At 30.5% G+C, this 24,314-nt stretch overlaps 5 protein-coding genes across 5 annotated transcripts; all 5 read left to right on the top strand.

Annotated features, from left to right (window-relative positions):
• The first annotated feature begins 1,040 nt into the window (after positions 1-1,040).
• On the top strand, positions 1,041-7,446 carry LOC149373924 (ionotropic receptor 75a-like). The gene is made up of 11 exons (XM_089595463.1): positions 1,041-1,103; positions 2,229-2,426; positions 4,985-5,098; positions 5,574-5,750; positions 5,823-5,950; positions 6,018-6,179; positions 6,244-6,452; positions 6,522-6,736; positions 6,813-7,007; positions 7,071-7,147; positions 7,233-7,446. Exons 1-11 carry the CDS (start codon positions 1,041-1,043, stop codon positions 7,444-7,446), a joined length of 1,752 nt encoding a protein of 583 aa, XP_089451589.1.
• A 1,087-nt stretch (positions 7,447-8,533) lies between these two features.
• LOC149373925 (ionotropic receptor 75a-like) lies at positions 8,534-13,408 on the top strand. The gene is made up of 12 exons (XM_089595465.1): positions 8,534-8,547; positions 8,991-9,152; positions 10,999-11,072; positions 11,145-11,325; positions 11,373-11,700; positions 11,761-11,885; positions 11,964-12,125; positions 12,194-12,411; positions 12,487-12,701; positions 12,763-12,957; positions 13,036-13,112; positions 13,177-13,408. Exons 1-12 carry the CDS (start codon positions 8,534-8,536, stop codon positions 13,406-13,408), a joined length of 1,983 nt encoding a protein of 660 aa, XP_089451591.1.
• A 944-nt stretch (positions 13,409-14,352) lies between these two features.
• LOC149373926 (ionotropic receptor 75a-like) lies at positions 14,353-18,222 on the top strand. Its single transcript, XM_089595466.1, has 9 exons — positions 14,353-14,655; positions 14,729-14,856; positions 15,020-15,181; positions 15,401-15,615; positions 15,675-15,889; positions 15,958-16,153; positions 16,256-16,331; positions 16,428-16,601; positions 18,057-18,222. Exons 1-9 carry the CDS (start codon positions 14,353-14,355, stop codon positions 18,220-18,222), a joined length of 1,635 nt encoding a protein of 544 aa, XP_089451592.1.
• Positions 18,223-18,616: 394 nt separating this feature from the next.
• On the top strand, positions 18,617-19,659 carry LOC149373927 (ionotropic receptor 75a-like). Its single transcript, XM_089595467.1, has 5 exons — positions 18,617-18,772; positions 18,833-19,027; positions 19,099-19,175; positions 19,246-19,411; positions 19,648-19,659. The coding sequence occupies exons 1-5, from the start codon at positions 18,629-18,631 to the stop codon at positions 19,657-19,659; spliced, it is 594 nt and encodes a 197-aa protein (XP_089451593.1). The 5' UTR covers positions 18,617-18,628.
• Positions 19,660-20,472: 813 nt separating this feature from the next.
• On the top strand, positions 20,473-24,218 carry LOC106642353 (ionotropic receptor 75a-like). Its single transcript, XM_089595468.1, has 11 exons — positions 20,473-20,608; positions 21,269-21,441; positions 21,517-21,828; positions 21,905-22,032; positions 22,137-22,298; positions 22,853-23,067; positions 23,135-23,349; positions 23,428-23,536; positions 23,621-23,706; positions 23,780-23,856; positions 23,942-24,218. The coding sequence occupies exons 1-11, from the start codon at positions 20,473-20,475 to the stop codon at positions 24,216-24,218; spliced, it is 1,890 nt and encodes a 629-aa protein (XP_089451594.1).
• The last annotated feature ends 96 nt before the right edge of the window (positions 24,219-24,314 follow it).

The following is a 24,314-nucleotide window of genomic DNA, read 5'->3' on the forward strand; positions in this document are numbered from 1 at the left end:
GACTTGTTTTTTTAAAGTTCTTTTAATCAGTTACGTGTATATACATGGGTCATTTTACGAAAATTGTATGCTTCAACCGTTTAAAACCGTAAAACTAAAAATATAATGTTAGAACGTTTTTAAAATAATGTAATTTGTTACTATACCCATGAGTTTCAAGATAAATCTGATTACGTTAAAAAACAGGCTAAAATGTGACCTGTTTATTTTCGAAATTTTACTTTGAGCTATAAATAGAGCTTTTAATTTTAAATTTTTTACCCTTTATAGTAAAAAATTTATCGATTAAAGGGTCTTCTATTCCTGTATCTCTGGATTAATATATGTAATGGACACGTTCGATCTAGCCATTCGTTTTTACCAAACCATACCTTACCACAGTCGGTTCATTATTCCACGGATTCCAAATATCCATTCCACGTTTCATGTAAAACAATCTTATACTTAGCCTTACTATGTTTCAAACGTTGCTTAGTTGATAAAATTGATAAAAATACAACCTCACTGTTTTCCGTTAGTTAATTGCTGAAAAATTACTATCTTATTTATTTCCTTTTCGACATTGATGATACAAACCCCTGATGAATTCTGACAAGCCATGATTGTGATACATCGCAAAAATTAATTGTTAACTGTAGTTAAAAATACAATTCCGAAGCTGGTGTTATCTTTAAGTTTTAATTTATTAAGTACAAAATTGCGAATACATTTTGGAGTACGATGAGTAGTCTTTAAATTGATTTTGATAATAAAAAAATTTATTCTGAGGGTTGTTTCATCATGAATGCGTTTATTTATGTAAAGAACTCACTATCACCGAGTTGAGAAGGAACAATAAGAGCTGGAGCTGGCTCAAGATTTTGGTGAGTATGTTTTTATTCCATTCAGTCCATACTTTGAACTAAATGTGAAAAAAAAATTCACGAGAAGCTGATACATAGATCTGTGAATAGTAACCCGAGAAAACAATTTAAGAGATGACGATCATCAAGCTTGGACGAATTTGATGATTTACAATCACCGGGTATATTAAAGAAACAATGTTCACATGGTACAAGCTCTGTTATCCAAAATACCTTTCACAAAAAGAAACTATATTCATGGTGAGTATTCAATTCCCTAAGGTGAATACACACAAACAATTAATTAAATCATAATCATCGGAATTAATGATTTTCTTATTTATGTTTGATTATATTTTTGTCAGGGTAGCATTGTATGGAAGTTTTTTTTAATAGTTTGGAATAGAAGTAATTAAAATCTTCTAACCAACACATATGTAAGCATGGTAATAGAAGGTAACACTACTTCTTCAAAATAAATAAACATTTATAGATTTTTAAGGGCTAATTTCAGAAAAATTTCTGCAAAAATTTGATGCATTTTATTAGATATATTTTAAACAAAATTTTTATGCAGTTTTAAATTTTTTAAATCACTACATAATTATATATTATTTTTTTAAATCTTGTTATAATAATAATAATAATAATAGTAACAATAATAATAATAATAATAATAATAATAATAGTAACAATAATAATAATGATAGTAATAATACTGCAACAGACAAAAATGCAATGATTCTAATTTAACAAAGTAGTGTTTAGGGTAAATATTTAACGTGAAGAGAACGCGATATTGATCGTGCTGCTATTTTTATAAGTATTTGTCTCGTACCTACAAAAATTGATCATCCCATTGTTTTTAAATATGTATTTTTCCACTGGATTATTATTTACAGTTGAAATTGAATAGTTACAGTTAAAGAATAATGAGATTTGCGTTTTTATTGTTTATGCGTTTGCTCGCTGAAAGTGTCAGTGACAAAACTGAATTCGTTGCAACATACTTTAACTACCTGAAAGTCCCATATGTTGTTGGATTTACATGTGATGGTGATTTCATGTTTAGACATTGTAAGAAGGTTAACATTTTTCGTGATTAATGAAATTTTTGTTTTACAGATAATATAATCTGTTGCTATCGAAAAAACTTAACAAGTTAAACATAAGAGCAACGTTTCCTAAGCTAAGCAGCACTAGTCGTGTTGATTTTTTAGTGAAGTCTTATTACTGGAAAACGGGTATCTTCTTGGACATCCAATGTTATGACGAGGAAACAATCAACTGGCTCTTGTCTGAAGTAAAATTAATTTAAAAAAACAAATATTTTAATCATTTTATTAAAAAAACTTCAGTATAGATAACCAACCAAAATCTCTTCAGGCTGCGAACAATCGTCTATACGGTGAACTCCACTCCTGGCTAGTATTCAGTTCTAATGTTACAATCATCGAAAGTATGATCGACGACGGAGCTTTCAACTTGATGACAAATTTCGTCATATCTGTACCAGCTAACCGTTCTACCGGTGACTATGACCTCTACGATGCCTACAATGCGTGGAAGGGAGGTGGAGGAAGGGTAAATGTAACGTTCATGCGTTAAATTTTCGCGACGGGCTAATCTGATGGGGATGCGCATGAAAGCTGCATTGTTCAGGGTATTTATCTATAAAATAGGTACGCAAAAATAATAATTTGAAAGATTTTTATCAAAAATTAGTAATGCATTGACAGAGTAACTACAGGCCGAAAAATATGTCGATAGAGGATTTCTTGCAAGATTATGCCACTCGATCCAAAGATGGACTTTCGAAATTTGGATACAACATTTTGGTCCCATTATCGGAAATGTTCAACATTACGTAAGTTTCAAGCTTAATCCTAGGTATTATCCTGAAGTGAGCTATCCTATCATTGACCGCACTTTTAGCTTTCGTGAGATCTGTGAACTCAACGAGGTACACAACATAATTAAACTGTGTGGGTCATTTTACTAAAAAATAAAACAATACACTCTTTCGATGTAAACTATAGTAATATTGAGTTTTTCAATTAATCATGATTCTTTTTTATTTAATAAAAGGTCCAAAAAGTTAGGAAACTTTTGTTCCCGACTCTATCACCAAGTACATCTACAAAACTGGCCAGTTGAAACTAAATCAAGATGGATATAGTTACGATAATTATCGCTTATTTTATAGATAAAATATTTTTTCATTTATTGTAATAATACTATTACCTGAATTTAAATTAAATTTGAAGAATACACAGCGTCCAAGATTTTCATTCACACCCATGGCAACAATTTTCGGATACTAAGCCTACAATAATTAAAAACAATTACATCAATTTGATATACTGCTAATAGTGGAATTTTAAGAACATTACAAGTTACATTTATAATACTTCCATATTTCATTAGATAACGAAATTTTTGTATTAAATTTTCAAACATCTATTATAAAAATTAATTTGTAATATTTAAAAAGATTAAAAAACAAACAGATTTTTTGTAAAATGACCTATGTGTATGTATGTTTAGATGCTGCATAACATTTATATACATAATTTTATGATTCAGGTGCACGTTCAACATCCCTCTTTCGCGACTCTCGCTGTGACCTATAATAGCAGTTTTTTAGAAGTTTCTAAAATTGGGTAATATCTAAACATATTTTTTAAAAAGATACTTAAGTCAATTCACACAAATCTTATACAAAAACTAATCATAGAAAAGAAAGCATATTTGAAATTATCAGCAGTTGAGTTTGTAAAAAAAAATTTTTAACAGTCTAATTTTAACATTAAAATAATTTTACTAATAATAATTTTCAGATTTTTAAGAATGTCAGAGGTAGGAATACGTCACCGTCAGTTGGGTAGATGATCATCTCCTAAGCCTCAATGTCGTAAAGACGTTATAAACGTCTCAAGTACTAATTTATATGAATTTGCTCCTCATCTCATTATTTTATCCATTGGGATGATGATGGCTTCAATATTTTTGTTTTTTGAAGTTTGGTTTAATCGTTTATTAACAAAATATTACAGCATTGTATCAGTGATGGACTACTTCGTATAAAGTAAACAAAAGGTAATATTTTACAGCAGTATGACTTGAAGGAACATAACAGTAAATGCTTTTCATTGTATTTAATTGGTTTTATATATCGTTCTTTGTTTGAATAAACAATAAACCAATTAAATATTTCAATATCAAGGTCTACTAACACTTCCAAAAAAAACTTAAGATACAAATGTAAGACCAAATTTACAAGTACTATTAATATTTGTAGAGTGCAAATTGCATTTAAAGTTTAATTAAGTGATAAGCTTGAACTAATCATTTCGCGAACAAAAGCTGTGTTCGATATTATTTTTCTTTTCAAGATAGGAAAAAGACTTTGTGTTCCAAGGAACATTCGTACTATCGTATCAATAATTTATGTTAATGATATGAAAAGAAGCAATAATTTATTAGCTGTCGTTGGAAATAACTCGTGTCATGCTACTTTTCCAACATAAAGATCCAAAGACGTCACGCAAAAGTCCCTCTGATATCTTTTATACACAATCGTAAGCTGTATATGAAACGTAAAAATAAATAGTTTTACACAATTTGTGCTAAGCATGAATATTTTTAATGTTGTTTTAACAATTATTTTTGCAATTGGTTCGTCAAGTGTCAAGAATAATTTAATTACTAATTATTTTCATTATAAAAATACATCTAGTGTCATTGGATTCTCTTGTAACTCTTTGGAAGGTAAAACTGTGTACAGGCATAGCTAATAATAAGTAGTGAAATATAGAAATGAAGAAATGAAAGTTTACATTAAGTTTTTTTTTTTAATTCACAGATGATACGTTTTTAGTAAAAAATTTGAACAAACTAGATATATCATCAATATTGGTAAAACTGAATGAGAACTTCTTGATTCATCGTTTTGCATATACCAACAATCAAAAAATAGGAATTTTTCTTGACAGCTACTGTTACAATCAAGAAAGTGTTGCACATTTGCTTAATGAAGTAATAAAAAAATTTTGTTAGAAAACCAAACTTGTAAAACTTAAATGTTTGTAATGTTAATGTTCGTTATTCCGTTTTAAAGATTATTTCAATTTTTTTTTCAGGCGGCCAATTATAGAATGTACGATGAACTACACAAATGGTTAATTATAGTATCAAATATCACGGATATTCCAAATATCCTGGACGACAAAGCATTCGGCATATCTACGGATTTCGTAATAGCTACCCCCTCAGTTAACACCACGTTAGAATTAAATAATGTAGCATTCTACTTCAATTTTTTAATAATTAAAGGTAGTTTTTACATGAAATAAAAATTAAAATATCACGCTGAGCTTCATTTATAAATTAGTTAAAGTCTACGATGTAAAAATGTTCACCAGTTTTGAATTTTAAAAAATAATAAAAAAATACACTAAAAAAATCTATAGATTAATAGCAAACTACATAAAGATACACATCATCAGCTATAGTTAATTTCTAATGTACACAAATTTGTGGGTTAGCTTCGGAGTATTACGCTCCTTAGTTGGATTAAGACTGTAACCTTTATAGATTATGTACTAGTAAACCTATTCAATAACTGGTTGATATAAAAATGCAAAAACTACCTTTACTACGTAGTCAAAAAATAAAAAAAAAGTGTGTAAGTTAAATTTGAAATAATTTATTCTCGAATTTATTAATTAGATGGATAACTATGAGTTGTACGATATCTATAATACATGGAAAGAACGTGGTGGCACGCTTAATATTACATTAATGGGCATGTGGCAAAGAGAAAAACTGGAAATCAATGTAGGGCCAGTCAAATTTCGAACAAGAGCCAACTTGCATGGTATGACATTAAAAGCAGCATTTTATTATGTAAGTATTAATAAAAAAAACCAGAACAACACTTTTATCGATGTAAGTCATAGAAGTAATATAATTTTTTAGACCACATTTAAACCAGATAATATGTCGTTCGAAAACTATTTACAAGACTTTTCTAGTACAACTCGCGATGGTTTATCGAAGTTTGGATATGCTATGATGACTCTTTTATCCGATTTATTCAATTTCAAGTAAGTTTTTGCTTTAAACGTCATAAGTATGCTATTTTTAACTTCAATAAAAATTGTAAATCCTCAGATTGAACTGTACAGTAGCTGCAAAATGGGAAGTTGGAGACCCCATAGGACCAATAATTAGTGGATTATACAACCAGAACTTTGACATTTCAGGAAGTCCAGTAACGATGAATTTAAAAAGGACTTACTTAGTTAAATACTTCCACTACACTTGGCCTTTCAGGTTAAATATTTGATTTAAGAAAATGTATATTCCAGTCACATCTTATCGTATTCAATCATTTCAGAACTTGTTTTACATTTCGAAGTCCACAGCCAATGAAAATTAAAGTTAATGAAGTACTTGGTCCATTGGCCATGGATGTGTGGTACTCGGCTACTGCTTTGTTTATTTTCAGTGTTTGTTTCTTTATGTTGGCTTTAAGTTTTGAAAAGAACGAAATCATTCAATATTCAAACGCTTTTTTATTAACATTAGGGAGCTTGTGTCAACAGGGTATGCATATTTTGATAGTTAAAACTCGTAGGTAAAAATTTCATACTAATCATTCGTTATTAAATACAGGAACTAGTATGAAACTAAATCACGTATCAACGCGAATCGGCTTTTTATTCATAATGATATGCAGTTTTATAATATACAATTATTACTCTGCAAGTGTGGTGTCCATTCGACTCAATGAACCAGTTTTTAAGATCAATGATTCGCTTGTTGAATTAGCAAAAACAGATTTTAAATTTGCTTCCGAATGGATGGTGTATTTCGAATTGTTTATCAAAGTGAAGCTTTGTTTGATAATTATCAGTAATAGCGTAAAAACTGATCTGACAAGCGCTTAATAAATATCAATTACAGAAACAAGATTGGGAAACTAAGGCATTTTACAATATGGTCTGGAAAAATATACCAGAAAACGAAATGTTCATGGAACCCGAACGAGCTCTGAAAATGGTACAGCAGGGAGGATTCGCTTACCATATGCATCCTGACGTTGGATATCCCTTGATTAATCAATGGTTCTCGAACCGGGAAATTTGTGAGCTAACAGAGGTGAGTTTAATTATAATTCTTACTGTTAAAAATTTTTATTGTATCGGTCATTTTATTGTACAGGTTCATTTAGCCCACCCAACCTATTCGTCTTTTGCTGTTACTATTAATAGCACATTTGTGGAATTGATGAGAGTAGGGTAATAAAACAATTTACTATTAATTGTTTTTTTTTTTTTTTTTTTTTTTTTTTTTCAAAAGTAATGCGTTTTGTTTTTTATGTAGTATGACGAAAATTGTTGAGGTTGGCATACGTAATCGACAAGTAATACGTTGGAAATCTCGTAAGCCCCAATGCTTCAGCAACGTTCTCAGTGCAACTAGCATCAACTTGTTTGAATTTGCTCCACATTTACTTCTTTTGATTTTTGGCATGGAAATATCCATAATAATTCTTATCTTCGAAATAATAATTGAAAAATATCATATTGTTAATTAGTGAGACTGTCTTGACATGTAAGTTTGTATGAATAAATATATAAAGTGCAGATTAATGAAAGTGAATTCAGTAAATTACGAAAAGTAATCTAGTCCAACTTTTTTATTGATTGTACCATTAAGGTCGTGCTCTTAATTTGACACATGATAGCAAAGCTACAAGGCATCAAAAATTTGTCACAAAGAAAATAAATAAAACAATAAAAAATGATACGCTCCATATTTGTTCCTACATAACAATAAGCTTCAGAATTGGATTGAATAAAAAATGGACTCATTTTGTGTAATAGCACAGAATAATTTATAAACGATACATAGTTTACACGCAACGACAAACCATCATTACCGGATAGGTATTTCTATGTTTTATTTGTGCTTTTTTGCTGTTACTGAAGAAAAGTAAATAACAGAAAATGAATTCAAATTGTAAAATTCCGTGCTTCTTTCTACAGATAATTATTCATATTCATGCTTTAAATGTTGATAACGATATTTTAATAGACTATTTTAAGTATAAAAACACGCCGAGTGTGGTTGGTTTTTCGTGCAATAGTATGGAAGGTAACTACACTAAACAGTGATAAAGTTTTCAATTTTCTTTTGTTACTTTTAACAAAATTGTTACAGATGATTTAGATTTAATAAAAAATTTTAATAAAATCGGTGTGAAAGTTTCCATAAACAAGTTAAGTAAAGAATTTCAAACATCCCGATTTGCGCACACTGATATTTCAAAATTAGGTGTTTACGTAGATATCCGCTGTTTTCATCCACAAAAAATGACGTCATTATTCACCGAGGTAAAAATTAATTCGTCAACTCCGATAGATTTTCATCAGAAAGTTTTTGCCCTTAGGCTTTCGAACAAGGAATGAATGAAGAGTTATACAGCTGGCTTGTATTGTGTCACAATGTTAGTGATATGACGAGTATACTAGATGGTATTACATTAGGTCAATTAGGTCCATCATCAGACTTTGTATTTGTTCAAACATATCCTATAGATTATACATCACGTATGGACACTGTTAGTCTTCGTCGAAGCTTAGATACCAAGATGATCAGTTATCAATTGTATGATGTTTACCATGGATGGGAGAAAGTAAATGTAGTTCAAAACATTACTTTTCTTGGAAGTTGGGGTGGAAAAGGCAATTTAAATATCAGTTTATTGGGGACGAAATTTAAAAGAAGATTCAATTTTCATGGTTCAGTTTTAAAATCGTCATTCGTTTATGTGAGCTATTTTTAATTGACCTCCAACATTGAAATGATGTACTTTTACTTATATGATCCTATTTATCGTAAATTTTAGAATAAATGGAAACCGGCTGACATGTCGTTAGAAGATTCCCTTCAAGATTACTATTTGGGGACAAAAAATTACGGACAATCACGATTTGGATTTATGATTCTTTCACATCTTTCTCACTTGCTAAATTTTCAGTACAAATTATTAAATAATTATAATTATGGATCAAAATAATACCTTGACTTAGTTTGAAACATAGTTTTTTTAAAAAGGTAAATTTTTGTATTTTTAAGATTGCAATGTGTTGAGTCTGAACAATGGAAGCCAGGAGATTTGGCTGGTCCAATAATTCGAGGAATAGTTGATAAGAAAATCGATATTTCTGGAACTCCAGTAGTTATGACCGTCAAAAGGACTTATCTCGCCAAGTACTTGCACCAAGCTTGGCAATTTCGGTGAGTCGATGACAGTCTGAGAAATTAATTTACAAATCGAAGTTTAAAAGCTTGTGTTTTCCGATTTTTGTATAGCACATGCTTTATTTTTCGAAACCCTCCATCCACAAACATCAACGTCAGTGGTATCTTGGATCCACTTGAATTGACAGTTTGGTATTTGACTCTTATTTTATTATTATTTACCGTGTGTTTCATGGCATCTTTGTTCAAGTACGAAAATATCGACATCAAATTAGTGCGATATTCTAATTCACTTCTAATTACCGTTGGCTCTCTCAGCCAGCAAGGTAAGGAAAAACTTGTTTACATTGATTCAAATTTGCAAGGATTTGTGTTTTAACATTCATTTTTTAGGAACAGATATAAAAATGAATCGATCCTCGACTCGCATTGTATTTCTTTGCCTCATGATGTTTAGTATACTTTTTTACAACTTTTACTCGGCTAGCGTGGTTTCAACGCGCTTAAACGATTCAATTTCAAGAATCAACGATTCATTGGCAGAGCTTGCAAAAACGAAATTGAAATTTTCCACGGAGTGGATGGACTACTTTGAATCATTGATTAAAGTGCGTCAATAATTTTTGTTTGTAACAAGCGTGCGATTTTTTTTCCGATGAAAAAAAAAGTTTGAAAAATTTTAACTACAACAAAGTTTTCAGAAACCTGATTGGGAAACACAAACTTTTTATACAAAAAAGTGGATCCACGTGCCGGAAGTCGAACGAATTATGGATCCAGAAAAGGGTGTAAGATTAATGCAAAAAGGCGGTTTGGCTTATCACTCTCATCCGGAAGTTAGTTATCCTATTATCGATAGACATTTTAATAATCGAGAAATTTGTGAGCTTTCTGAGGTATGTGATATGACATGTAAAATAATTATGCATACATATTCATGTTTACTTATATATACTATGTCATAATACAGATACATCTTCAAAAGCCTGTATTATTAGCGGTTGCTGTAAATAGTAACAATACCTTCGCGGATTTTATTCGAATTGGGTAATCTTACCGTCGACGAAATTACTTAATTATAGAAAAGGTGTTTTTAAAATTATTTAAATTTTAGCTTGATAAAAATTTCGGAGGTGGGGCTCTCTCGGCGTCAATTGCTCCGTTGGACATCACGTAAACCACAGTGTTTCAAAAATATACTAAGCGCATCTAGTATAAACATTTATGAATTTTTGCCACATTTTATGATTCTAATATTCGGCGCAGTACTTGCGACGATTATATATATTTTCGAAATAATTAATATTCGTAATATAAAATTTTTTTTACTAAAATACTTCAATAATTTAATTTAATTTTTTTTAAATATAAAAACTAGGCTAAAGATCAAATAGAGCAGTAGTACCTATTTATTTATAACATTTGTAAAAAAAAACGTCACAAAGTAATATTTTTGTACAAAATTTTCTTACTTTAAATTACAAACAATCAATAAAGTTCCTAACTCAAGTTTATTGTCTCATATTTAATCGATGTATATATCATGTCACTCAATAGAACAGAATTGTATTATTCTTGGTAATGATACATTGACACGAGATGAATTATTCAAGATCACAGCGATAGTAAATTTTGCATTTGTTTATTGATTTTTTATTTACGTAAATAACGCTCATTTAGCTTCAAAACAATGTATTAGCGAGCCAAGAAATCATATGAGTCACGCAACATTTGAATACGGAAGTCTTTTGCTCACAAAATCGGTCGATAAAAACTTCTTCTATTGATAACGTTTACATAGATTTTCGACAACACTAAGAATTTTAATGGATTCAAAACTTGTCATTTTTTTATATCTAACTACGTTAAATGTTTACGGTAGTGATTTGATCATTGATTACTTTAATTATAAGAAAACTTCGTCTGTCATTGGATATTCTTGTAATAATATTAGAGGTACAACTTTTTGAGTATGACGTTTTTGTCAAAAAGCTCAGTTTCGTAAAAATCATTGTTTTCCTCTTCCAGATATTTCAATGATGCTTAAAGATTTTAGTGAATCAGGCATTGCCTCGGCAATTAATGAATTTGACGACAACGTTAAATTTCATTTGTTAGCCAAGTCAACGTTTTGGAAAGTTGGCGTATTCTTGGACTTCCGATATTGTGATTATGAAAACAGCACATCATTGTTTCAGGAAGTAAGTACGTAAATGCTTAGTTAACTATTGTACACCACAATTAATTATTAACAAGATTCAAAAAGGCTTCAGAGTACCGTATGTACGATGAATCGTATCACTGGCTCGTGGTAGTGTTTTACCTCAGCGATGTTTTAAAGATAATAGACGATCGTGCATTTGGTATTACCACTGATTTCGTAATAGCGGTGCGTTCCAATAGCACAGATGGTTACGATCTGTATGAAATTTTTAATTCGTCAAAGAAACATGGTGGAACCCTCGTCGTGACATTTGTCGGTCATTGGAGTAGCAGAACTGGATTGCAAATCAATATGAATCGATCAACGTATGAAAGGCGGGCGAATTTAAATGGCATGACTTTGAAAGCAATGTTTTTTGTGGTAAGTGAATGAAAATTGTATTTTTACTGGTTATGAGGAACCGAAAATGGTATTTTACAGGATGAAACCAAACCACCAGAAATAGCATTGGAAAATTATTTTCAAGACTTCAGTAGCGCAATTGATGGTCTTTCGAAATTTGGTTACATCATCACATCTCATCTATCGGATATGTACAATTTTAGGTAGGATTTATCAATAAATTAGAGCTTTGGTAACAACGAACATCAAATTTCGTTTAAAAAGAAAACTAAAAATTATAGAATTCAGTACATAGCGGCTCCTCGGTGGGAAGTAGGAGACCCCGATGGTCCTATCATGCGAGCCCTGTACAATGAAGAAATCGACATCACAGGTAGCCCTGCGACTATGAATATCAAACGCACGTACATGGTCAAATACGTTCACCAGTCACGTCCATTCAGGTAAACTCACATCCATGTCGACGGAAAATTATTCATCAATTTTTTATTGACATTTTTTTTCCGAATAGGTCTTGCTTTGTTTTTCGAAGCCCTCAGCCAAAAACAATTAAAATCAACGAAATACTAGGACCACTCGAGATTGAGGTTTGGTATTTAAATGCAGCGTTTTTCATTGGAATCGTTTGCATTATGAGATTTTTGTTTCGATTCGAGAATAACAGCAATAACATACTGATGCAATACTCCGATTCACTTGTAGTTATTTTTTCCGCAATATGTCAACAAGGTCAGAAAGGACAAGAGTAAAAAAATTGTCATGATAATCAATGAGCTTTTTACCAATGTGTTTCGTATTATCCAGGAACAGACATGAAGATGAAACAACTATCATCTCGCATTGCTTTTTTGTGTATATTGTCGTTTTATTTTTTACTATACAATTACTACAGTGCCAGCATTGTGTCCACACGTTTGAACGAGCCGATTTTCAAAATTAATGATTCCTTGGCAGAGCTCGCAAAAATAAATTTCAGATATGCATCCGAATGGATGATCTATTTTGACTTTTTTATCAAAGTAAGCTGGTCAAATTGCGAAAACTAATTAGCTCTTGTCATTTAAATGTAATTTTTTTTAGAAAAAAGACTGGGAAACTGAGACATTTTACAACACGCAGTGGGTACATGTGCCGGAAAATGAAAGATTTATGGATCCTGAAACGTCCATTAAATTGGTTCAGCAAGGCGGATTCGCTTATCATGTGCAACCCGACATTGGATACCCTCTTATTAACCAATGGTTTTCAAATCGGGAATTGTGCGAGCTTACTGAGGTTCATTTCAACTTGATGATGATGCAAAAGTTTTTTACATGTGTATTATTTATTCGCATAATTATTTAAACACAATAGGTTCACTTGGCAAAACCGACGTTTTCAACGTTTGCTGTAACTTTCAATAGTTCATTTGTGGAAATGATGAAAATTGGGTAATACAACAAAAACCCACAAACGTCTACGTTGTATACTGAAGTCACTTTACTTTTGTTACAGATTGGATAAAATCTCTGAAGCTGGTCTACGTAAACGCCAAGTAGACCGCTGGAAAGCACAGAAGCCAGAGTGCCAAACAAGTGTCCTCAGCGCGTCAAGTATCAATATGTATGAATTTGCGCCGCATCTGCTGATTTTACTGATTGGCATCGTACTCGCCATATTCATATGTGTTGTAGAAATAGCCGAAACAACATACAAGCAGTATAAAAAAGCAATAAAAAATAATTAACAAGTTGTAATTTTTGGAGAATAAGATTTTAAAATATAAATTACATATGAACAACTTGTTTAGAACGATGTTTCATTTATAATTGTATGAAAAATAATACATGAATTGTTCTGTGTATTGAGCTTAATATTGGATGGGCTCAGAAACCAGTTTTGCATATATCATGTAAGGGCTGAATCATTTTAAAATTACATCAAGAGGTGCTTTATTTTGCAACCTAAATTTATTATTGTACTAAATTTTGCATTAAAACCATTTCTTTAGTAAAATTTTCAATTTCTTGTAAAATCATTAATTATTGAAAAAAACCATTTATTATGCATGACAGTTCAACTGTTAAGAAAATCAATAATACAAGAAGAGTTTAAAGTTAAATGAATTGTACAACATTTATCGATTATGTGACTATTTGAAGTAAGTTCGTCTTTTCTATTCACAAACTATTAAACCAATACATAAGGAGTGGGTTCTTGTTGATTATAAAATGTATCTAAAAACTATCTTACTGTTTGTTCATTTTATATGTGTATGTTGTAATGTGAAAGATGATTTTATCATGGATTATTTTATTTACAAAAATACATCAGCCATAACATTGTTGACTTGCAACACGATTGAAGGTAACGAAATTGAATACATGTCATTTGCATACTTGCCATCACGCTATATTTGGATCTTATGTCTCAGAAAACGTATCACTTATAAGAAGATTTAGTTATATGAATATAGCTGCCGTATTTGGTAGTTTAAACAGACAATTGAATATTGAATTTCTGACTAAAACGAACCATCAGAAATTAGGAATTTTCATTGATACACAGTGTTTTAATACAGAAACCATATTTTCCATAGTAGGTGAATATATAATGCTATTGTTATCAGTAGATTATTAATATTTTCAAATTTTTTTCTTTCATGTACCAAATTAGGCTTCAGATAACAGGATGTTTGACGAACTGCATTACTGGGTATTACTGGGTTTAAATCTTAAAAATGCACTAAAAATCCTGGACGATCGAGCTTTCGGATCAAGCACTGATTTTGTTGTAGCGGTACCTTCCAACAACTCTGACAGCTACAATCTTTTTGATGTCTTTAATACGTCAAAAGAACATGGTGAAAAGTTAAACGTGACATTTTTGGGTGTTTGGAACCAAAAAGCTGGACTAATCATTAGTCTAAAACAATCAAAATTTGATAGACGCTCAAATTTACATGGCATTGCTTTAAAAATAATGTATTTAAACGTAAGTTGCATGTAACCACTAAAACTGATATCTAAATTGTGTAATTCAGTATATGATTTTTTTGTTTCTTCAGCTTTCAAAAAGGCCAAAAAATATTTCTTTTGAAACTTATGTGACTGACTATGTTCGTGCAGATACAGAATCAAATACAAAATTCGGTTTTCACATTATGAGTCATCTTTCTGAGATGTACAACTTCAGGTACAGTCAAATTAGACCAATAAGTCTATTAACTTTACCGGAGAATCTTTTACTGTTATAGTCGATCAAGTAATCAGTATAGATCCCTTTTTGTTGAGTGTATATAATAAATAATCAACAAAAATTTAATTAATTTTTTTAATTATTTTATAACTTTGCGTAGCATGATTTCCATTGAGGCTGAAGAATGGGAACCAACAGATTTAATAGGTCCATTAGTCCGAGCTCTGAGTAACAATTCAGTTCACGCTGCGGGTACACCTTTTACCATGAATGTTCAAAGAACATACTTAATAAAATTTGTTCATCAAGATTGGCCTTTCAGGTAAATTTAAATACTTTTTTCAACAAATGTTTTCAACATATGAAATAAATTAAAAATAATTGAGATATGTCTTCAAGCGAACTTATGCAACAGTTCCAACTAGTTTTTTTGCTGAATAAGGCTAATTTAATGAACTTGTACAAAAATATTTTAGTTATTAAAGTTAAAATTTTTTTTATTAGTTACGTAATTTAAAAAATTTTAAATGTTTGATTGCAGAACGTGCTTCACTTTTCGAAATCCCCAGCTAAATGATATCAAGTTTCAAGAATTATTACGCCCATTTTCAAATAGCGTATGGTACTTAACAATTTTATTAATTGTTTTAACAATACTGATACTGATAGTAGTTTTACACTATGAAAAGAGAAGTACTGGAACCATCTTACTGTCAAATTCAATTTTAATAACGTTTGGTGTGCTGAGTCAGCAAGGTATCATTTTTTCAATATTTGTGCCAAACAGGAAATAATAATCATTCTATGATCATTAGGTGTAGTTATGGAAATCAAGCAGCTTTCAACGCGAATGGCTCTTTTTTTTGCACTGATATTTGGTTTACTCATCTACAATTTTTATTCAGCTTGCATTGTATCTGCTCGGTTGGCGGAACCAATTTTCAAGATCAACGATTCACTCAACGAAATGGGAAAGTTGAATTTAATCATTGCATCAGAGTGGATGAATTATTTAGAATATTTTCTTCATGTACTAAATTATTATTTAAAATATGACATTTAGGATAAAAAGCTTATTGACACAAATTGTTTTTGCAGCAACCCCATTGGGACGCTGAAATTTTTTATAAATATTACTGGCAGAGAATACCAAAAACAAAGCGATACATGGTACCCGAAATCGCCATGAGATTGGTACAGAAAGGGGGCTACGCTTATCATACATACCCTGATGTTACTTACGGGTTTATTAAACGATTATTTGATAATCGAGAAATTTGTGAACTGATGGAAGGTAAACCATGAAATTCCATTGTATGTCATGATTAATAGTATATTTTAATAAATTGTACCATTTTTTATAAATAAAAAATTAAATGGTTTTTTGTACTCAAAGTCCATCTTGTAAGGCCAACTTCTCTCTCGTTCGCAGTAACAACTAACAGTTCTTTTGTAGAAATGACTAAAGTCGGGTAATCGATTATTTTTACCGTATACATTCAATTACCAACGTGGACTATATTTTTGGGATAAGAATACAATAAAAAGTAAAAATAATGTATTTGTAGACTGGCTCGGATCAGCGAAGTTGGAGTTAGACATCGACAAGTGTTAAAATGGTCGGAAACCAAACCACTCTGCCGCAAAGACATGAGAAGTGCATCGAGTATTACTATAAACGAATTTGCTCCACATCTTTTTCTTTTGATGATAGGTTTACTTGCTGCCATGTTTCTTTTGGGGCTCGAAATAATTACTTTCAAATTAAAATTAAATTTCAGTCACACAAGAAAACATCAATTTTGTTAAGGAAGAATTAATTATATTTCCTCATTCCAGTTAATATTGTGCATTAAATACTATCCATGCTTATTGTTAAAAACATATAAAATTGTACTAAATCATCTTAAATTGAATAAAAAAAGAGTTAAAACAAATTGATGTCAATTATTCCTGAGTTCAACTGTTAGCATTAATGTTTAAATAATCATCCTCAATACTCTTCCACGATTTGAATTATTGACAACTTTAATAGACTTTAAATACCTCTAGTGAATAATTTAAGGCAAATTCGTGCTACGTCAGGCTGAGTTTATTTGGCTCAGCTCATTTTACATTATTTTATTGTACTTTCCAGAGACTAAAATGAAATTGAAGCTTTGGATTTTGTTTATTTTATTACAAAATTCTTTAAGCAATAACGATTTTATTTTCGATTACTTTATTTACAAAAAAGTACCAACCATTGTTGGATTTTCATGTGAAAACGTTTTCGGTGACACCATAATTATTTAAAATATATTTTACATCAACGTCTAATAATAAATAATTTTGATAATTTTTAGAAAATTTATTGTTATTTAAGAAGTTTAATGAGATAGGAATCTCTGCCATGATAAGTGATCAAATTAAAATTCATCAGTTGTTAAAAACTGAATATAATAGACTAGGAATTTTCGTGGATGTTCGTTGTTACAATTTTAACTGCAATACTTCAGTTTTTGAATTTGTAAGTTTACTTAATAAAAAATCGCACTAGAATTTGAAAAATAAGTAAAAATTTGAATGATTTACGTATTTGTCTAGGCTCGACTGAATAAATTTTTTGATGAATTAAGATATTGGTTGATATTAACTTCTGATATGCGCATTGTGGAATTTATTGATGACACCACTTTTGGATTGTCAACAGATATTGTAATAGCCTTACATTCAAATGACACGAAACATTTCCAACTATTCGATATTTACAATATTTCAAAAGAACGTGGCTCAAATCTGACCATAGTTTCTCTTGGTGATTGGTACGGAAAAAGCAAACTTAACATTAGCCTTAAACAATCTAAATTCCATCGAAGATCAAATTTTAACAGATTACCATTGAAAGCTATTTATTTAAAAGTAATCATTAAATTACTCTTGGTACACTTAACCACGCCAACACATCAAAAATGCTTATTACAAATTAACATTATTTGTTAACAGAGCTTTCATAAAAAGGATGACGAAGGGTTAGAAGATTATTTAAAAGACCATACCCACGCAGCTTGGGATACAAACTCAAAGTTTGGATTACAAATTTTAAGTCATCTTTCAGATCTGTATAATTTTACGTAAAGTTAAAAATTGTTCGAGTATCATCACAGTATACTATAATTGCTGATTTTTTGAACTACAACATTATAAATACTTTGCAGTTTAGAATCTTATGAATCCACGTATTGGTCACCAGGCGATCAGTTAGGTCCAGTGGTCGAAACTTTGAGAAACAACACGTACGATATTTCTGGAAGCCCTCTAATATTGAGTTTGAGGAGAAGTTCTTCGATCAAATGTGCTCACCAAGACTGGCTGTTCAGGTAAATTGAAACGTATTTTATTAATTACAAATTTATCTGTATTTTCATTTCATAGAACCTGTTTTTACCTTCGAAACCCTCAACCGAAGAATATAAAAATTCAAGAATTATTTCGACCCTTTGATAATCAGATTTGGTATTTAATGATAATTTTGATCATTTTTATTTTAATGATCTTAACACTAGCCTTACGTTATGAGGAAGTGGGTAAATCCATGTTATCAACTTCCTTACTAATTACAATCGGAGCTCTCTGTCAGCAAGGTTTTTATAAAAAAAATCTTCTTGTTGTCATACGTTTAAGTACATCTTTCAACAAATGGCTTATTTTGTGGTTAGGTACTGACATAAAAATGAAACGTCTGTCAACCCAAATTGTTTTTTTATTTACTTTGATATATAGCCTACTCATGTTTAATTATTACTCGGCTTGTATTGTTTCATCAAGGTTGGCAGAGCCTATTTATAAAATAAATGATTCTCTCAATGAATTGGGAAAGTTGAATTTAAAAATGGCTACAGAAAACATGCCTTACTTGGACTACTTCCTCAAAGTAGGTAGATACAAGCTTTTAAATTCTAATCATAAAATTTTATCACCCTTACGATTACAGCAACCATACTGGGATACAAAAGTATTTTATGAAAATTGTTGGTTAAAATTACCGAAATCGAATTTATTCATTGAGCCCGAAGAGGGCATGCGATTAGTTCAAAAGGGCGGCTTTGCTTATCATACTCATCCTGGTATCGCGTATCCGATAATTGAAAAAACCTACGACAATCGTGAAACGTGCGAGATTGTAGAAGTAGGTAAATCTTATACATTCTTGAGTAATTATATACGATTCTGATAAATAGATTCGTTCACATCTATAAGGTACATCTTAGTGGACCAAGTTATGCAGCTTTTGTTGTTGGGATTAACAGTACGATTTTAGAAATGGCCAAAATTGGGTAAATGATAATGAATACAATATACAATGAGGTGATTTTTATTACACTGGATGTTATTACGTATTTACAGGTTAATGAGGATTTCGGAAGTTGGTCTGAAAACTCGACAAATTATTAGGTGGACATTTCGAAGACCCCAATGCAGAAAAGATATTCGAAGTGCGTCAAGTATAAATATGTACGAATTTTCGCCCCATCTCTTTCTACTTCTTATAGGCATGTCATTGTCTATATTGGTATATGTATTCGAGCAATTGTTTTGCTGTTTGGCGTTTACTATAAATAGATTTAAAAAAATTTTTGAATATATTTAATCACGCTGACCAACATTTTGTTTTTAAGTGTAAAATATTATTGATGTATAATGAAAAAATTTAAGATTAAATATAAATAAGCATGTGTATGAATAATTATGTGTAACCAATGTGTTAGAATTTCAGAAATGTATTCATATTTAAAAATTTTTCCATAGTCAACGTGTTGATCAACAAAGACGTGTTAATCAACTCAAAAATAATCGTGTGAACCAAAGTTCTCAACTACATCCTTGGCGCTTTATCACGATGTGCTATTACGATGTACATTAATTTAAATGTCTTTAACAACAAGTTGATAGTTCTACTTATTACAAACGTTACTTATATACTATTTTTTACAAATTTCTATATAAGATGTATACATCTCCTAATATTTTATTCAACTTAAACCTTTGTGAGATGGTCAACGCACAATTAAAAAAATATGCATCCTATGCTTAAGATGTGCGTGTCTCCAAAACTTTTGTCTACTATACACTCTTTTTATATATTAATGCATTCGTGATACCTGTTCAAAAAAGCATACGTACAAAATTTCCATGACTCCTATTAATCAAATCTAGTGATGATAAAAAACTAGTTGTTCTATGTTTAAATATTTGACAAAAAAAATCGAACCAGTATTGGTATATACTTTAACAAATATACTACAAAAAATACGACTACTATAGAGTTAAATAAAATTTCCTTCTTTAATCTTCATTATTTATTAATGTTGTATTTTTAGCTCCATACATTTTATGCTATTTGAGTAATTTAGATCGATCAAAACAAACGTTCTTAAATAATAGGATGCAATTTGAATGAATAATACCTTCTTAAGTATCCCACGTCATAGTACAATTTCGGATAGTCATGCGATTCTTATTCGAGTATTTTCAGTGTATACGCTGATATGTTGAGACAGTAATTGTTTTTCATGATTATCTTTTAAACTTAGTCTCATGGTTTACAAAATGTTTTAGTTCTGTTTTAACATCATGTCAAGCTTTGGAATTTTTTCTTATTTCTGGCTAGTTTTAGCTTATGGTAATGCTCAAAATAATTTCATCGTAGATTATTTCAGTTTCAAAAAAACTTTAAACGTAATCGGATTTTCCTGTTACAATGATGATGGTAAATAAAAAATTGTTAACAGTTAAATAATAAATAAAAATAACAATAATAATAATAATAGTAATAACATTTTTATTATAATTTTGCTCTTTCGCATATTAATTACAGATTCTATATGCTAATGCACAGAATCGATCATTATTATGCTGATGTTTCTAGACATTTCAAAGTTTGTGCTGTTAGATCTGTGCATGGTATTGTGGATCTAATTATTGTTTACAAAGTTCTTTATACTAATTTTTATCATCAAATGATTAAAAATCCTATTGGACCAAGTTCGATTGATTATAACGTAAAGCAACATAGCGTTACGTAATAATAGCTTGTTAATTGATGGATTAGTTGGTTTATTACATTTTTCATAGTTATAGATTTAGATTACGTCGATTAAAAAAATAAAAATCTCAACCATATTTCCAATTATTCAGAATCATTTTTTAAATCGACATCTACTCAGAAATTTGTCTTATTTTTATTACTAATTTTTATTTTTGTTATATTATTATACCTAACATTATTTTATAAGACTTTTGTTAAAAGGACTGGTTTCCTATAAACTTAATAAGATAAATTTAAAAAAAAAATTTAGTTGAATTTATCACTCTAAATTTCCTATTTTATTCATTGATTGTATCATTTATACATAATACTGTTTGATAGAAAATTTGTCACTAATAAAGTACTTTAGCCAAAATGGTATATCATCAACTTTGAACGGATTAAACAAGGAATCCAATATTCATCTGTTAGCTGAAAGTAGTTACTGGAAAATAGGAATTTTTTTAGATTTTAGATGCTTTGATGATGAAAGTATAACATCATTATTTTTCGACGTAAGATCAACAAAATATGAAATTTGTAATTTTTAAACATTCAATGTAAATACATTATTTTCGCTTTTCACATAGGCTTCAGAGAATAGATTGTTTGGAGAACTGCATTATTGGCTAATTTTTTCCAATGTCTCGAGTGTCCTGAAGGTCATAGATGATCGAGCATTTGGTCTTTCGACGGATGTAGTAGTGGCAGAGTTTTCGAAAGACACAGAAAGTTATGCTTTGTATGACATTTATAATCAATCTAAGGAACGCGGTGGGGTTCTTAAAGTTTTATTTCTTGGCACTTGGAACAAAAGAGATGGTATTAGCCTCGTCCAGAGTTCAAAGTTCAATAGACGATCCAATTTAGGAGGATTTTCGTTAAAGACAATGTTTTTTAAGGTGAGCCTAAATTTAAAAATTGAAAAAATAAAGATAACTGCAACGAAATGACAGTAACGCTCTTTTTTTTCTACAGAGTTTATATAAATCGAATGATGTTGCTCTGGAAGACTATCTCGATGATTTTTCTCACGCTACTTTAGATGGAAGGTCAAAGTATGGATATCACATAATAAAGCACCTCTCGGAATTATACAATTTTTCGTAAGTGCACAAACTTGTTTAGTCTATACTGTAACAAATTATAAAAACCTAATAAATGTCACCTTAAGGTATTTAATTTAAAAAAATAATTTGGTTATTAATAGATTGGAATATCTCGAATCACCAGAATGGTTAGCTGGAGACCCCAATGGTCCTTTGGTACAAGCTTTGTTTAACAGTTCAATAGATTTTAGTGGCACTCCGTTTACCATGAATATTATGAGAACTCATCTCGTGAGATTCGTGCATCAGGATTGGCCATTTCGGTGATTAAACTTGCTTGCGATTTTTTAATGAAAGTACCATTGGTAATCGTTATCCCACACCAATTGATATTCAAATACCGACAAAACTTTACAATCTCGTAAGCTTTGACAAAAAAATAAGCCAGTAAATGTTTTTTGGCGCATTGGTGTCTAGAAAAAAGTTATCGATACATGTTTTATTATGTCAATCAAGGGTGCACATAGAAAATCATATTTATAAAACAAATCTACCTTTTAAATTTGAAAAAATATTTATGAAATAGTTTTAAAACTTGGATGTATCCATTAAGTACAGGTAATAGAAGAGAAGTTTAAAAAACCTCAAAATTTTTTCACTATACATATAGACTTGAAACTTTATCTACCTATTTTCAAGATATACATAACCAATATAATGTAAAAAAATTTCCCATTTTTACACTTTCATAATTTTTTTTATTTATTTCTGTGCTATAAACAGAGTTAGATACTTGACTAGTAAGGTACCGACAGAACTACTTCAACATGAAAGTTATGATTATGTTATCAGCACAAGTTACTATCTTTTTCAACAGCACTTGTTTTATCTTCCGGAATCCTCAGCCAAATAATATTAAAATTCAAGAAATTCTACGGCCTTTCACGAATAACGTATGGTACATGACAATATCAATTTTTATTTTCATCATTGCGGTACTAGTCCTCGTTCTACACAAAGAAAAATTCAACAGTAGTTTGGAAATATATTCAAACTCAGTTCTTATTACAATTGGATCGATTTGCCAACAAGGTTATTAGTTACCTAGTAAAAACAATTTTTTTTTTTTTACACGAAAAATTAAATGCATTTTTCTCAGGCACCGACGTACAAATGGATCACGCGTCAACTCGAATGGCTTTCATATCTATCTTGGTATTTTCGTATTTATTTTATAATTATTATTCAGCTTCAATAGTCTCTGCTCGACTGGACGAGCCGATTTTCAAGATCAACGACTCGTTGAACCAATTGGGTAAAATAAATTTAAAAATGGCTTCAGAAGCTATGATTTATCTGGATTTTTACCTAAAAGTAAGTGAGATTCGCGCTACAGTTTTAGATCTGAATTTTTGTAAAAATTTACATACACGCTTTAAAATAAAATGACAGACACCAGACTGGGATACCAGGATATTTTATGAAAATTATTGGTCTCGCGTACCGAAAATCGACTGGTCCATGAATCCCGATGACGGGATGCGGCTCGTTAAAAAAGGAGGTTTGATTGATATGTCGTGAAAAAAAAAATTCTTTTTCTCATAAGTTATACCACTAATGTTTATTTTTATATATTTACAAAAAGGTTTCGCCTACCATACTCATCCAGACATCAGTTATCCAATTATTGATAAAGATTACAGCAATCGCGAGACTTGCGAACTCATGGAAGTAAATACATTATGCCGCACATTACGTCTTTTTATTGCATGATTAGTATAATGATAACACAAAATATTTACAGGTTCACTTGGCGAGACCTTGTTTGACGACCTTTGCCGTGACCATTAATAGTTCATTGGTGGAACTCGCAAGAGTTGGGTGACTGTCAATTTTAATTACGATGAGTTACAATGAATACTTGAATTGCAGGTGCGCATACATTATAACCACAAATATATTTCAGATTGACAAAAATCTCAGAAGTTGGCATCAGGCACCGGCATATTTCTAGATGGTCGTATAAAAAACCCAAATGTAGGAAGGATATTCTCAGCGCGTCCAGCATCAACATTTACGAATTTGCGCCTCATTTGTTGATTTTACTGATAGGCATGATGGCATCTGTCTTTTTTTACATAATAGAAACGTTCGTTGCCGACTACTATATTCTGGACAAATTAAAGTTGATGACAAAATTAGTTCTGAGGAAAATAGATTCATCTGACACATTGGATGGATGAAATGCTTTTTCGATTTCTTTATGTAGATATATTGAAATAAATTATTTTTATGAGACAACAAGCAACCATCTCAACTTATTGTACATGAACTCTACT

This window comes from Copidosoma floridanum, unplaced genomic scaffold (assembly GCF_036245765.1).
Source record: "Copidosoma floridanum isolate Cflo_tuat_1 unplaced genomic scaffold, Cflo_Japanese_pri ptg000025l, whole genome shotgun sequence".
In the NCBI taxonomy this organism is placed as follows: domain Eukaryota; kingdom Metazoa; phylum Arthropoda; class Insecta; order Hymenoptera; family Encyrtidae; genus Copidosoma; species Copidosoma floridanum.

What these genes read in the sequence shown, in the direction of transcription:
- LOC149373924 (XM_089595463.1), top strand. Translation starts at nt 1,041, where the DNA reads ATGTTCACATGGTACAAGCTCTGTTATCCAAAATACCTTTCACAAAAA. An exon ending in TCGGCATATCTACGGATTTC is followed by an intron (nt 5,099 to 5,573) that starts GTAATAGCTACC and finishes TTTATTAATTAG; the next exon opens with ATGGATAACTATGAGTTGTA. An exon ending in TAAAAGCAGCATTTTATTAT is followed by an intron (nt 5,751 to 5,822) that starts GTAAGTATTAAT and finishes ATAATTTTTTAG; the next exon opens with ACCACATTTAAACCAGATAA.
- LOC149373925 (XM_089595465.1), top strand. An exon ending in TTCTTGTAATAATATTAGAG is followed by an intron (nt 11,073 to 11,144) that starts GTACAACTTTTT and finishes TTCCTCTTCCAG; the next exon opens with ATATTTCAATGATGCTTAAA. An exon ending in GTGGAAATGATGAAAATTGG is followed by an intron (nt 13,113 to 13,176) that starts GTAATACAACAA and finishes CTTTTGTTACAG; the next exon opens with ATTGGATAAAATCTCTGAAG.
- LOC149373926 (XM_089595466.1), top strand. Translation starts at nt 14,353, where the DNA reads ATGTTTGACGAACTGCATTACTGGGTATTACTGGGTTTAAATCTTAAA. An exon ending in CATCAAGATTGGCCTTTCAG is followed by an intron (nt 15,182 to 15,400) that starts GTAAATTTAAAT and finishes GTTTGATTGCAG; the next exon opens with AACGTGCTTCACTTTTCGAA. An exon ending in GTAGAAATGACTAAAGTCGG is followed by an intron (nt 16,332 to 16,427) that starts GTAATCGATTAT and finishes ATGTATTTGTAG; the next exon opens with ACTGGCTCGGATCAGCGAAG.
- LOC149373927 (XM_089595467.1), top strand. Translation starts at nt 18,629, where the DNA reads ATGTTTAATTATTACTCGGCTTGTATTGTTTCATCAAGGTTGGCAGAG. An exon ending in ACTTGGACTACTTCCTCAAA is followed by an intron (nt 18,773 to 18,832) that starts GTAGGTAGATAC and finishes TTACGATTACAG; the next exon opens with CAACCATACTGGGATACAAA. An exon ending in AAACGTGCGAGATTGTAGAA is followed by an intron (nt 19,028 to 19,098) that starts GTAGGTAAATCT and finishes CACATCTATAAG; the next exon opens with GTACATCTTAGTGGACCAAG.
- LOC106642353 (XM_089595468.1), top strand. Translation starts at nt 20,473, where the DNA reads ATGTCAAGCTTTGGAATTTTTTCTTATTTCTGGCTAGTTTTAGCTTAT. An exon ending in TCGGAATTATACAATTTTTC is followed by an intron (nt 22,033 to 22,136) that starts GTAAGTGCACAA and finishes GGTTATTAATAG; the next exon opens with ATTGGAATATCTCGAATCAC. An exon ending in CATCAGGATTGGCCATTTCG is followed by an intron (nt 22,299 to 22,852) that starts GTGATTAAACTT and finishes CTTTTTCAACAG; the next exon opens with CACTTGTTTTATCTTCCGGA.